Source organism: Priapulus caudatus, unplaced genomic scaffold (genome assembly GCF_000485595.1).
Source record: "Priapulus caudatus unplaced genomic scaffold, Priapulus_caudatus-5.0.1 Scaffold411, whole genome shotgun sequence".
Taxonomy (NCBI): Eukaryota; Metazoa; Priapulida; class Priapulimorpha; order Priapulimorphida; family Priapulidae; genus Priapulus; species Priapulus caudatus.
In genome coordinates, this window is record NW_014577472.1 from 174,473 (window position 1) to 188,251 (window position 13,779).

Here is a 13,779-nt window from a genome sequence, read left to right on the forward strand (position 1 = left end):
CGAAGAAAACACTGAGAGGTGTAATTACTTAAAGATGCAGAACATTGACATAATATTAAAACTGAGAGTTACTTTTCTATTAGTGCGGTGATTCAGATTCATTGGTTTCTTAATATTACACAGTTTTTCAAGTAGCGTTTTTTACTGTTATGGCTGGCAGAATACAATAATTATTAAATAGCTCTTTGTACTGCCGATTTGAAGGCTTTACGTTTGTTTTACGTTAGATAGCACTGTTGTCAGTGAACATTATACCTGCGCTGGAAATATTGCTGGTATCTTCGTAAAGTTATCTTTTATCCTCTTCGCAACCGTGAAAATTACCCCTGTAAGCAGAGTTCTTATGAATGTCAGGTTGGTCTCCATTTTCATGTTCCATCCATGGTCGCAATTGACTGCAAGCATAAACGTGCCTTCAATGAATTTCGAGAAAGTCTGTCAGCAGGCCTCAGGCCGATTAAGATGTATTCATTTGGTACAGTCTGCAGACTTGTTAATTAATTATTTACACCCGTCTCTAGTAAAGAATACAGCCATGGAACATCAGCAGGCATGTAGAAGCGCGCCACACGTACGTAGAACCTCCATCTTTCCTCGCTTTCTTGCCCCGCATGGCCAAAGTGGTGTTATTTGCAGTACGTTTGTCATGTCATAGTAAATTAACACCTGGATCAGTTCGTGACAGGAACAGACAGGGGTTATTCTCTTCTATTATGGTCTGAAGACTACTACTTGAGAGGATCGCTTGTCCTGCAGTAATCTTGTCCCCTTTCCATCTGTTTCCTCTTGAGATCCATCCGAGCAGTCACAACTTCTGCAGGTGACTAATAAGCAGGAGGATAAGCGCATACGCGATTGCGACACGATTTACTGATCTGTCATCGAAGGGCTGACGTATAAGCCTGACGAGTAGGATGCCCATGAACAGCCCAACGGCTACCAGTGAAGCATTGGTAACTGGGACCAGACCTTGCGCGCGACAACATACAACACAAGACCGCGTAAATTAAACGACGCGCGACACGAATAGCAGATCATCACACGCTGGAAGACACTACGCACGATGATGCCACACACGATGCTCGGTGGTTTCAAGAGAAGTCAGAAGGGGGGCATGCGATACCCCGTCGTGCTTTGACTGCAGGGGATGATAACGTCTAGCGCCGGCGCGCGACTACACACACACCACACACAGAGCGATGCGGCGGCGAGCAGACGCACACCACATACCACACACGCGCACACACGCACGTCGCAGCACACGCGACAGCACGCACTCAGCGTCGTGCAAACGTCACGCAGCATCAGCTACACAGCCTAACATCGACCACTAACACCTTTCTGAGGCAGGCTACACGACATGCACTCACGACGACGCACGAACTCTAGCCTTACACCGACCGGCATCCCCGCCGGGAGCAATCTCGACGCAGGCCTCGCGGGCGACGGGACGCATAGAACAGACCCGCCGCCACGCGAGGTATGGTAATAGCGAGCGTAAGACCACTAGACGCGCCCTATGAATCGTTTGGCTAGCATACCATAGACGTTAAATTCAAGTGGCCCAAAAAATGGGTGCTTGTACGAGTGCTATAGGTATGCCCTGTCATGTCGCAGTTCTCTTCTCTGCTAGTGCGTGCTCCCGCGGTCGTATCGCCGACTCATTGGCTAGGAAGTTAGAGATGATTTACCCGGGACAACCGTGGAATCGAGCACGTTAGTTGATCATACTGCCTTGTTTACTCTACAGGCGATTCGCTGCTGTAATGCTGCTTTCATGGCACACTCCCACATAGAGCGCTAGCTCTGTGGCAGCTAACACACCGTTGCCCCAACTGGACACACACGCACACACTACTTCTATACGTGGACGTACTGACAGTCATCATTATCTGCATGCGGCGCTTGCTTTTTGTGGATTGGGTGCCGTATGCTTTTTGATCTAACTAAAAGTCGTGTCATTTAAAAAATGATAGAACCCGCATTTAATTTATACGTACCGATCGGAAAATTACTTGGGTATATATTGTCGCTGCATATATATATATATATCAGGAGTAGTATAATAGGGAATTTTATGTTTAAATATTTAACTGTCTGGGGTAATTGTCGCGGGGGTATTGTCCGGTGGGCTTAATTGTCGCGGGGGTAAAATTGTCCGGGGGAGTAATTGTTCTCGTGGGGGATTTTGTACCTGATACCGTATTATAATATATATTCATATTGTGTGCGATTTATTAGCGTTTTGTCTCAAGCCTAAACTGTCATGCATGAATTTATCAGTGGCAACAGTGTCGAACGAGAGAGTATAAAGCCTACACAGACGCACGCACTGCACGCACGCACGCGCGCAGCACACCCCCACACACCACAGCACACAAACAAGCAGTGCAGCCATTTATGTAGTCGATGAAGGCATTTATTACCTTGGTTGTAACGTATATAAAACTGCATGTAAGTGTCATTGAATGACGCAGTGACGAGAAATGACGGGAAAAGCGAACAGGAGTGTACGGCGTGTAGAAATAGGCAATAGTACATTCAATTGTTGATCCGTAAACTAAGCCGGCATTTTATGACGGCGTGTAAAATTGCTGAGTGTTTTGAGTTTTGTAAATACGACGGTAAGCGTCTTATTTGCGTGGGCAAACTCAAAAAACTTTGCCTTCTAGGCAGATTTAAATTGCGATATTTCAGTTCCAGTTTTCATAAATATTACTGGTTTGAGAGTTTTCCATAGTGTTTCATGTTTGAGTAGTATAACGTTAGTTGTTGAAGTTATAGATACAGTAGTGCATGTGCGCGTGTATGTTACGAGCTTGCTGTATCAATGGCGTGATTGGAAGCATTATTGCGCCGCTCCATCCAATTTTTGTGTCCCACAGTTTCCATATTTTTCTAGGGGTTATATAATCGATCCGATGAGCCGCGGGGTGTGCGAATTTATTTGTAAGTTTGGCCACAATGTGTCGTCATATGCACATTATAGCTTCGATTAGTCTAGTATTTATTCAGGCCACGCTCGGTTTCTATTGACGTATCTTGAATTGAAAAGGGGAAACATGGTGCGTGATGGAGGTAGTGACTGAAATGTACTCGTAGCGGAACGATAATGTGGTGTGAGTAGCGTCTTATTTTTAAATCTTTTTTTATGTAATGTTTCAGAACATGCCATCTTATGAACGCAGTAACAGCATATATCATAACTAGCTGTCTACTGGCAAGGTGTTTGTTAAGCAAATTATTACCGCCGAAGAGAGTAAAACGCGTATGCATGACTACAGAAGCACGATCATTATAATAGAGCTGTCCGAGTATGCTAACTCTGCATTTACTCCTGATAATGTAGGTCTATTACCGTAATTTCGAGGACTTACGCGGCACCTGCTTTTTTTACTCGGCAAAACCCGAACGTAAATTACTAGAAACTGCGAGTTCTATAAGCTGAATGTTGGTGCATGCGGTCCCGTTGTTTTGGCTTTGAAGCGGTAGTTATACACTAAGAGAATAGCCTGCAAATGACCTAATACTGTTTTACCTTGGCAGAGGTAGAAATACGTGGAATATGGTGGTTAAAATTTGAAGAAAAAAATACAAAGATGTGGACTTATTATGGTGAACATATTATATATAGGGCTTATACATTGTCAGATAAAACAATTGTCTATATACAGTCGAGTTTTTCCTTACAAAAACATACATTACCTTCCAAATTTGAAGGTGTGGTTAAGATTCGAGGCCTCTTAACAGAACTGTGAAACACGGTAACATAATATGGCCAGGGAGCTAGGAGGGTCTACCGTGGCACACCCCCTCCACCCCAAACCTCCGAACCAATAAATTTTCTGAAGCCCCATGACGCCCTGACACGAAAAATATAAATGTTAATCACATTGCGTAAGTTGGGACGTAACTTCTCGGTATGTATCGTCATCAAGATGACGCGCCCATAGTGAAATTTACCAAAAATCATAAAAATCGTTATTTTTTCGATCAAATTAAACAAATGCAGTATCAAAATGACCGCAATATTGAATAATATGACACATCTTTAACAAAACAAACTACTATAAAAATGATTCATTTCTGAAAAAATGAATTTATGTCGATTTTGATGTCAAAAATTTCAACTCTTATTACACAAAATACATGGTATTATTTTGGTCAATTTCTTACCAAGAAAGGCAAACACCATAGTCAATAATTCAAGAAATGTTTTATTCACACACAATTGAGGAACGAACCACATAAATATAAAATAGTTTTATTCCAAAAATATGAATTTATACATCAATTTTGAGATAAAATTGAAAATTTAAGTGTTCGTGGAGTCGCAGATCATCGTTGATAGAAATGCTTTGGAAAGTCACGAGCAGCTCTGCGTCGGACGAAGATGAAAGCAACAGTCATCAACACAGACTGATCTGTCTGTCAGTCTGCTCTACCTGTCTGTATTCTGTCATCCGTGTCAATCCGTCCAGTGGCATTTCGTTTCTGGCCATCCATCCATGCATCCACCATCGCATGTATTCATACGCATCCATGTATCCAGTATCTATCCTCCATCCATACCTATCTATCATCCATCCATCCATCCATTCATCCATACATCCATCCTATCTATCCATCTATCCGGACGCATCCATCCATCATGCATCACCCCACCCCCCCGCATTCCATCCATACGCATCCATCCATTCCATGCATCCCATCCCCCCCACATCCATACCAGCCAATTCATCCATTCATGACCGATTCATGCTTGCAGCCATCCCCTATCTTTCCAGCCATTTCCAATTTCATCCATCCTATCTATTCCTCTATCTAATTCTATCTATCTATCTACCTATCTATCTATCTTATCTTTTCTATCTATCTATCTATCTATCCAATCTATCCATTCCATAAACATCCATCCATCCATACTCATGCATCGCATGCCATCCCATTCCATGCATGCATGCCATACCATGCCAGCCATCCCATTCATCGCATCCATGCATCTATGCATTCCATCCATCCATCCACCCATGCATTCCATCCATCCATCGCATGCATCCATCTCCATCCATCCATCCATTCACGACCATCCAATCATCATGCATTCCATCCATGTCATCCATTGCATCCAGCCCATCCATGCAGCCATTCCATCATCCATACCCTTGCAGGCCATCCATCCATCTTTTCCAGCTCATTGCATTCCACCACCCCAGCCTTTCATTCCATCCGAAGCCACCATCCCTCCCTCCACCCATTCCATTCCATCATCCATCGCATCATCCATCCGTCCGTTCCGTCCGTCGTCCGTTCGTCATCCATTCAGCCATACCATCCATATCATACATCGCATCCATCCATCCATCATCCATTCAATTCATCCAGGCGATCCATTGCCATGCACTGCATGCCATGCATTCAGCCATCCATCTATCGCGGACCCAATCCTATCCATTCATGGCAATCATTCCATTCTATTCTATCTATCTACTATCGCATTTACTCATCCATTCCCATTCATTACCATTGCATTCTATCTATGCAGCGCCATTCCATGCACATGCATACCATTGCACCATGCTATCTTCTGCATGTTCCATCCATCTTGCAGCCCATCCATCCATCCATCAATCCATTCCATCAATCATACCCATGCCATCCATTACATCCATCCATTCATTCATGCCATCCATCCATCCATCCGTCCCATACCATCCATTCCTTGCAGCAATCATCCATCCCTGTCGCAGGCCATCCATCCATACACCATTTCAACGCATCCATGTCCATCCATCCATCCATTCCATACCATCCTTCCATCCATACCATCCATCCAATTCCAGTCATGTCATCTATCGCAATGCCATCCATGTCATCCATCTATCCATTCATTTCCATCTATCCATCCATGCCATCCATCCATCTATCATCCATGCCATCATCCATCCATCCATCCATTCTCATCCATCCATTCCATCCATCGCATCCATCCATACCATCCATCCATCCATCCATCCATCATGATCATCCATCCATTCGTTGCATTCCCATCGCATCCATCCATTCATCCACCCCTGCACCTGGACCATTTCCATCCATGCCATCCCGCCCCGGAGGTGAGTACTCTGGGCTGGGGATATAGAGAGGAGTGGTAGGCCGTGGTTGAGGGGCTTGGTGAATCCGAGAGGTGTGGAGGATGAACGGCGGAACGTAGTAAGTGCAAATGAGGCGGGCCTTCCAGCGCATCTCATTCCACACTCCCGCCAGTTTCTTTTCATCATCTATCTTTCATATGCTATCTATCCCATCCATCATGCCCATCCATCCCATACATCATAACCATCCATCACATCCATCCATCCATCCATGCCATCCATTCATTTATTATCTCATTCATTCATTCATTCCATCCAGATCGCATCCATCCTCCATTCCATCCAATTCATCCATCCATGCCATTCCGCATTCCATTGCATCCATCCACGCCAGCCTTTCCACTGCCATCTATCCGATGCCATCCATCCATCGCGGCATCTATCCATTTCACGCCATCCATCCCATCCATCCATCCATTCATTCCATCCATCCATACTATCCATTCCATCTCTCCATCCATCCATCATCCATCGCAATGCCATCCATGCCATCCATCCTCCATCACCATCCATGCCAGCCATCCATCCACTCCCATCCATAACCATACCACCCACCTAGCCTTTCATCATCCATCCATCCATCCCAATCCATCATCCATCCATCCATCCATCCATGCCTTCCAATTCATCCACCATCCATCTGCATTCACAGCCTCTCTCTCTTCTCTTTCTCGTCTCTCTCTGCTCCATCTCTCTATCCATCTGCTGCGTCATCGTCTCCCTCTTCTCTTCTCATCTCTTTCTCTCTTTTCATCTCTCATCTTTCTCTCTCTCTCTACTCTCTCTCTCTTCTCTTCTCTCTCTGTATGAGAACTGTATACTCTGTCCGAGTTATTTATGTGCTTGTCCCCGTCTCTCTCTATTGCTCTCTTCTTTCTCTCTTGCCTCTCTCACCTGCCGTCCGTTTTAAAGATTATCTCTACGCACACTCCGCTCGTTTTATGCGCCACATGGAATTATATTTGTTTAAAATTTGCCTCTATACGACAAAGCAGTGGTGAAAAGCACAGGACAGTGAATCTGGATGACCAATCACGTAACGCGGGGAATGACACATAGTTTCGATATTTTAGACACACAGAAACGGCAATTATTGGTGATATGACGTTGCATATTTTAACAGTTGTGATCACATGGATATGAACAAAATAGTAGTGTGGTCGTTTCTAATAGTGTGAATAAACCATTCTTGAATTCATGACTTATGGTATGTTTGCTTCTGAAAGAAATTTGATACGGCAAAGAAATGAAATCAACAATCGACATAGTAAAATTCATTGGTTTGCTGGGGGAAAATGAGATCTAAATTGTCCAGTAGTGTTTTTGTAAAATAACCTCCGGTTCTGAAATTTTGTATGTCTATGGCTCGGGTGTCATAATTGATACCTCATATTTGTTAATTTGACGTCGAAAATAAAACCAGTATCATTAAATGGGTAGAAGTTCACTATGCGCCATCTGATTTGACGCATTACCGGAAGTTCGTCCCAACTTACGCACATGGTTAACAATTTTTTCGTGATCAGGGCGTCAATGGGCTTTCAGAAAAATCATTGGTTCGGAGTGTTTGTGGGGGGGGTGGCACGGTGGACCCGTCTAGCTCCCCGACTAATAGCATTACATTTAAATAATGTACGCTCTATATAGATACGCAATGTATGCCTGAATGGTTCTAGGACATACCCCCCGGACAATCACCCCCCGGACATTACTCCCCGGACAATATTACCCCCGACGAATTACCCCCATGCCATTTACCCCCCATGCATTCACCCCCCGGACATTTACCCCGGACACGATTACCCCCCCGACATTTACCCCGGACATTTACCGCCCGGAACTATTACCCCCCGGACATATTTACCTCCACATCCGCCACAATATTACCCCCATGCCATTACCCCGCCGGAATATTTACGCCCCCGGACAATTACCTCCCCATGGCCCATTTACCCCCCCGACATTTCTGCCCCCCGGACACTTATTCCCCCCCGGAATTTACCCCCCGGACATATATCCCCCATGGCCATTTACCCCCCATGCATTCACCGCCCGCCCCGGCAATCACCCCCGACTTTACCCCCGAACAATTACCGCTCAGACAATTACCCCCCGGACATTTACCCCCCGGACAATTACCCTCCGGAATTTACCCCCCGGACAATTACCCCCCATGCAGTTACCCCCCATGCCATTCCCCCCCGACAACACCCCCGGGACGTTATTCCCCGGACAATTACCGGTCCGGACATTAAACCCCCTCAACAATTACCCCCGGACAATAGGATCGCTTTCATGTTTTATTCAAAACATTGACGTCATATGCGCACAGCAGTTTAACGTTGGCAGCAAGCAGATGCCTGATATTGTTCGATACAAGCACACGCACGCACGCACCACGTGTACGTACACCACGCACGCACCGCACGCACACTGCACACCACGTGTACGCTGCACACAACGGTACGCTGCAACCACACACGCACGGCACGCACGCATGTCCGAAGAGGTAAATGTCCGGGGGGTAATTGTCGGGGTAAATTGTCCGTGAGGGTGATCGTCCGGGGTAAATGTCCGGGGGTAATGTCCGGGGGTAATTGTCCGGGGTAATTGTCCGGGGGGTAAATGTCGCGGGGTAATTGTGTCCCGGGGGTAAATGTCCGGGGGGTAATTGTCCGGGGGCGTAAATGTCCGGGGGTGAATTGGCATGGGGGGGTAAATGGACAATGGGGGTAATTGTCCGGTTAATTGTCCAGGTGGTGATTGTCGGCGGGGGTATTTGTCCCTGATACGATCCTGAATAACAATGGGGTTTATTTATGATTTCCTCCTGTCTTGATAATGTCAAGAGTCCATAATAGACTCCTATATTTCTATAATGTTTCCTGTCATGGACTCCATAATATCAAGAGTACATAATAGAGATCTCTATTATGTACACTTCTATGATGTAACTCTTGCTAATATTCAGCTGTATGCGGATATAGATCCTGTTATAGACGTCTGGTATGTCGTTATAATGGTTATTTTGTGGCTTCTAGTTAATTAATGAAAGATCTATATATTATTAGCCGACATTGTTCTCTGGCTTTCACCCTGCGGTCTCACCAAGGACGTCGATACTCGCCAGCATTTGTGTATATGGAGATACTATCCGTGTGACCCAGAAATATGTACTAGTCTGAGTCATCATATGCGTGTGAAACTGCGCACAATAATTATTTTGCGCCCGCTTTAATTAATTCCTGCGATATCCATTATGTGTAACAGCGTGGCTGCGGCTAATCACCCTATGTTACAATATTAACTTGTTATGTCAAAAGAGGAGAATCGTTATTTTTGTCTGCGATGTGTGGGTGCGTGCATGTACTCGTCCAATGTAAGTCCGCATGTTTTCACTTTTCATGTCCGTAAAATATTCTCTAAGATCATTATATAAAATATTTCCATTATTCTTCCAGTTATTGCCAATAATTCTGCATACGAACAAACTGATTATCCAGTTTGAATTTTAAAAAAACTACATCCTAGATTTTACTACGAGTGGTTCCAAAGAAAATCTTATCTGAAGGTGAAAGGCTTTTCAATGAAACCATTTATTGCGTTAAAAGTGCGTGTGCAAACATATATTCGTATATCTCGCATCTGTAGTGCAGCGCTGTAGTGTGTATATATCTTATATATGTATATATATATTAATATAATATATATATATATTATATATATATACTATATATATGTTGCATGTACATGGCTGTAGTACAGCGCTGCAGTGTCATTAGCCTCACACGATGGCCGTCAGGCCTTGCGCCTGCTTCAGTTCCGTCTCTCGGTCTGTCCATTGGCTTCCGTGTACAATGCGTTGATTGCATTGCGTCCACTGCGTCATTGGCCGCGCTACGTCGTGATGGCTGATGAGAATGCGCGTTTGTGTCCAACGACACATGCGCGTGTAGTGTATTGATTCGCTGCCATGAGCTTAGGTGGAGAAGGTGAGGCAATAGCGTTGCGGCACGATAGCTTAGACGGCACTACTGTATCTGCTACACGCGGAATCGCCCGTAGCTAATAAAGTGCTGAGGGATGTAAATGAAAGTGCTGAACAGGAAAGAGGATGTGAGAGAGAAATGACGCTGAGTGTCTCTAATGGCAAACGTAATATGCCAATGTCGTCTGCAGCGACTTTTCTCTTTATTGTCTGCGGCTGGAATGATTCATGCCGCTACTGCCGACGGTATCAGGACAAATACCCCGACAATCACCCCCCGGACAATTACCCCCCGGACAATTACCGCATGCCATATTACCCCCCATGCCATTCACCCCCGGACAATCACCCCCCGGACAATTACCCCCGGACATTTACCCCCCCCCCCGGACATTTACCCCTTGAGCAATACCCGTCCGGACATTTACCCCTGGACTGTTACCCGCCCGGACAATTACCCCCGGACAATTGCCCCCATGCTATTCACCCCCCGGACAATTTACCCCCTGGACAACACCCCCCGGAAATACCCCCTGGACATTTACTCCCCCGGACAATTACCCCCCGTACATTTACCCCGGACAATTACTCCCCGAGACATTTACCCCCCCGGACAATTACCCTGCCGACATTACCCTGGACAATACCCCCCGGACAATCACCCCTGACATTTAATTACTTGTTGTAATTATTCATTGTTGAACAGTGCGATACAGGAAGGAGATCGAGAGGGAGGGAAGAAGGTGTGAGGAGGAGGAGGGGGAGAAGGTGGGAGAAAGAAGGGGAGAGGGGAGTAAGGAGGAGGAGGAGGTAGAGAGGGAGGAGGTAGCGGAGCGGCCAGGTGGTGGATGATGAGGGAAGAAGTAGTGGAGGCGAGGAAGAAGAGAGGAGGTGGGAGAGAGGAGAGAGAAGGGTGGAGGAGGGGAGAAGAGTGAGAGGAGGAGGGGGGAAGGTGGGGAGGAGGAGAACGGGGAGAGTGGAGAGGAGGAGAGAGAGTGGAGAACGAGGAGGAGGTGAGGAGAGGAAGAAGAAGGTGGCGAGGGAGGAGGGGGAGAAGGTGAAGGAGGAGAAGGTGAGGCGCCGGAGGAGAGGAGGAGAGGAGGTGAAGGAGGAGGAGGAGAGAAGGAGGGAGAAGGGAGGAGGTTAGCGGAAGGCCAGGTTGGTAGAGGACGAGGAGAAGGACGTAGAGGAGGGAGAGAGGCAGGAGGAGGAGAGGGGTGATGAGGGGAGAAGTGTGAGAGGAGGAGGAGGAAAGAGGGGAAAGGTGTGGGAGAGGAGAAGGGAGAAGGGGATGAGGCGGAAGAGGAAGGGGGAGGAGAAGGAGGAGGAGGAGGAGAAAAGGTGGAGGACAAGGAGGAGGTGGACGAGAAGGAGGAAGGGAAGAAGGTGGCGGAGGAGGAGGAGGGGGAAAAGGTGGAGGAGGGGGAGAAGGAGGAGGAGAGGAGGAGGAAGAGGAGGAAGGGGAGAAGGAGGGGGAGGAGGGGAGAAGGGAGGAGGTAGCAGAGGGCCAGGTGGTGGAGGAGGAGGGGAGAAGGTGGTGGAGGAGGAGGGGAGAAGGTGGTGGAGGAGGAGGGGAGAAGGTGGTGGAGGAGGAGGAGAGGAAGAGAGGAGGTGGAGGAGGAGGAGGAGGAGGAGAGGAGGAGAGGAGGTGGAGGAGGGGGAGAATGTGGGGAGAAGGTGGTGGAGGAGGAGGAGGGGGAGGAGGAGGAGAGGAGGAGAAGAGGAGGAGAGGAGGTGGAGGAGGTAGAGGAGGGCGCCTCTACCTCCTCCTCTCCTCCTCTTCTTCCTCCTCCCTCAACCACCACCTGCACCTCCTCTACCTCCTCCTCTCCCTTCCTGCTCCTCCTCCACTACCTTCTCTGTCGTCCTCTATCTCCTCCTCTAAATGTCCAGGGGTAAATGTCCGGGGCGTAAATATCCAGGGGGTAATTGTCTGAGGGTAAATGTCTGGGGGGGTAATTGTCCCGGGGGGTAATTGTCCGGGGGGTATTTGTCCTAGAACCGCTGCCGACATGTGGCAGTAGATTTATTTTATATAGTGCGGGTATGATTTATCATGCCGTAACTGTCTACAGGTGGCAGCAGTATCCCCCCTAAATGCTCGTCTCATTTAACCCATACCTGTCGACAGGTAGCAGGACTATATTTTTATGTTCTCCTTCCTTCTGATGCTGGTCTGGTTTATTTATTTACCCTCTTCCTTCTCCCCTGATGCTGGTCTAATTTGCTCTGTTACTGTCCACAGGTGGCAGCACCAGTCAGGCGTACAGGGAGGCGGTAAACAAGGCGTCGTGGGAGAGCTCACAGTCACAGCTGGTCCCCTGTCCAAACTGCAGGAGGACATTTTTCCCTGACCGACTCACGGTGCACCAACGCAGCTGCAAGCCACAGTGATTGGCCAGCAGAGGAGAAGAAGGGCGGCAATCTCGTGGCAAACGGGAGAGTGAGCGGCAGACGCGCGCGTTACAGGGTCGTCGCGATCGACTCGTGCGTCAAGGTCACCCGGGCCGCCGTTGCGCGTCGTTGCTGGGTGGGTCAAGCCGAACTGGTCCACACGCGTTTCTAGCGTGTGTACGCCCACAAGATTGTCGACTTTGAGGCACCTTGTTGCTGCACGGTGTTTTCAGAATCACGCTGCGGATTGGCTGGAGGTACCGGTCGATGTTGCTCGAGCTCATAGGTCAGATATGTGGCCTAGCGATGGGCCAGATAGGCTGGAACGAGTGCTCTTGGTTGGGATGTCACGCTGCTGCAGCTTGTCGTTCACGTTTCCACAACCCGGGGGAGGGGTGGTCAATAGATGCTTATGGCGAACGCAAGCACATATGCTAGTCACGAACAGAAATTCCCCATATATCTAATATATATCAGGAGTGTATAATAGGGAGGAGTGTGACATCAATAAACAAGGGAAATTCGTCATTTACTAGCCTAGCCTGATAAACCTACGATTTACTGAACGGCCGTAACTCATCCAACTTGAGCTCAATTATCGACCCCCCACAGTAGTCATTCCGCCATTCATCGTACCAATCGTTTCCGTCGGTAGACACCCGCAATCGAAGTTATACAGCCTAAAAACCTACGACACGATTCTCGCCATTCTGTTGGCAATATCCACCGCATAGCGCGCCTATAATTCAAACAAAAGGCGCTACTAACCACACTGTCCACCGCTTGCAGCTCTACGGCGAGGCACTGTTGCTCGCAGGGTGATAGGCCATCAAACGCCAACACCCGAGATAACCTTTGACGCCGGTACACAGCTACTAATGTATGCCTTACTGTCATAGCCGCAATGCGCAATACAGCTGCATTCCCCAATACCACGCACGCACGCCAATCGCTATCAGCTGACAGATCGGATTCAAATCTCCCTGCGAGGCCACAGTGCCTCGCCGTGAGCCGCAAGATGTGGACAGTGTGGTATGTAGCTGCCTTTTGTTGAATTAGGGCGCGCTATGGCGGGGATTATTGGCAAAGAATGGAGAAGCGGTCCCGGTAGGTTTTAGGCTGTATACTTCGGATTGCGGGTTCTATCAGAAACGATTTGGTATCGATGATTGGGCGAATTGTACTGTGTCCGGATTTGAGCTCAAGTGTGGATGAGTTACGCGTAGTAGATCGTAGGTATTA

The 13,779-nt window shown here is 47.4% G+C and overlaps 1 protein-coding gene across 1 annotated transcript in view; it reads left to right on the forward strand.

The window, feature by feature from the left end:
- The window catches only part of LOC106810114 (serine/arginine repetitive matrix protein 2-like), a 39,451-nt gene extending 26,403 nt beyond the window's left edge, over positions 1-13,048 (forward strand). Inside the window, exon 10 of the mRNA XM_014813389.1 lies at positions 12,389-13,048. Within this exon, the coding sequence (XP_014668875.1) occupies positions 12,389-12,537 (149 nt within the window). The 3' untranslated portion in view covers positions 12,538-13,048. The remainder of the gene's footprint in view (positions 1-12,388) is intronic.
- Positions 13,049-13,779: the final 731 nt, after the last annotated feature.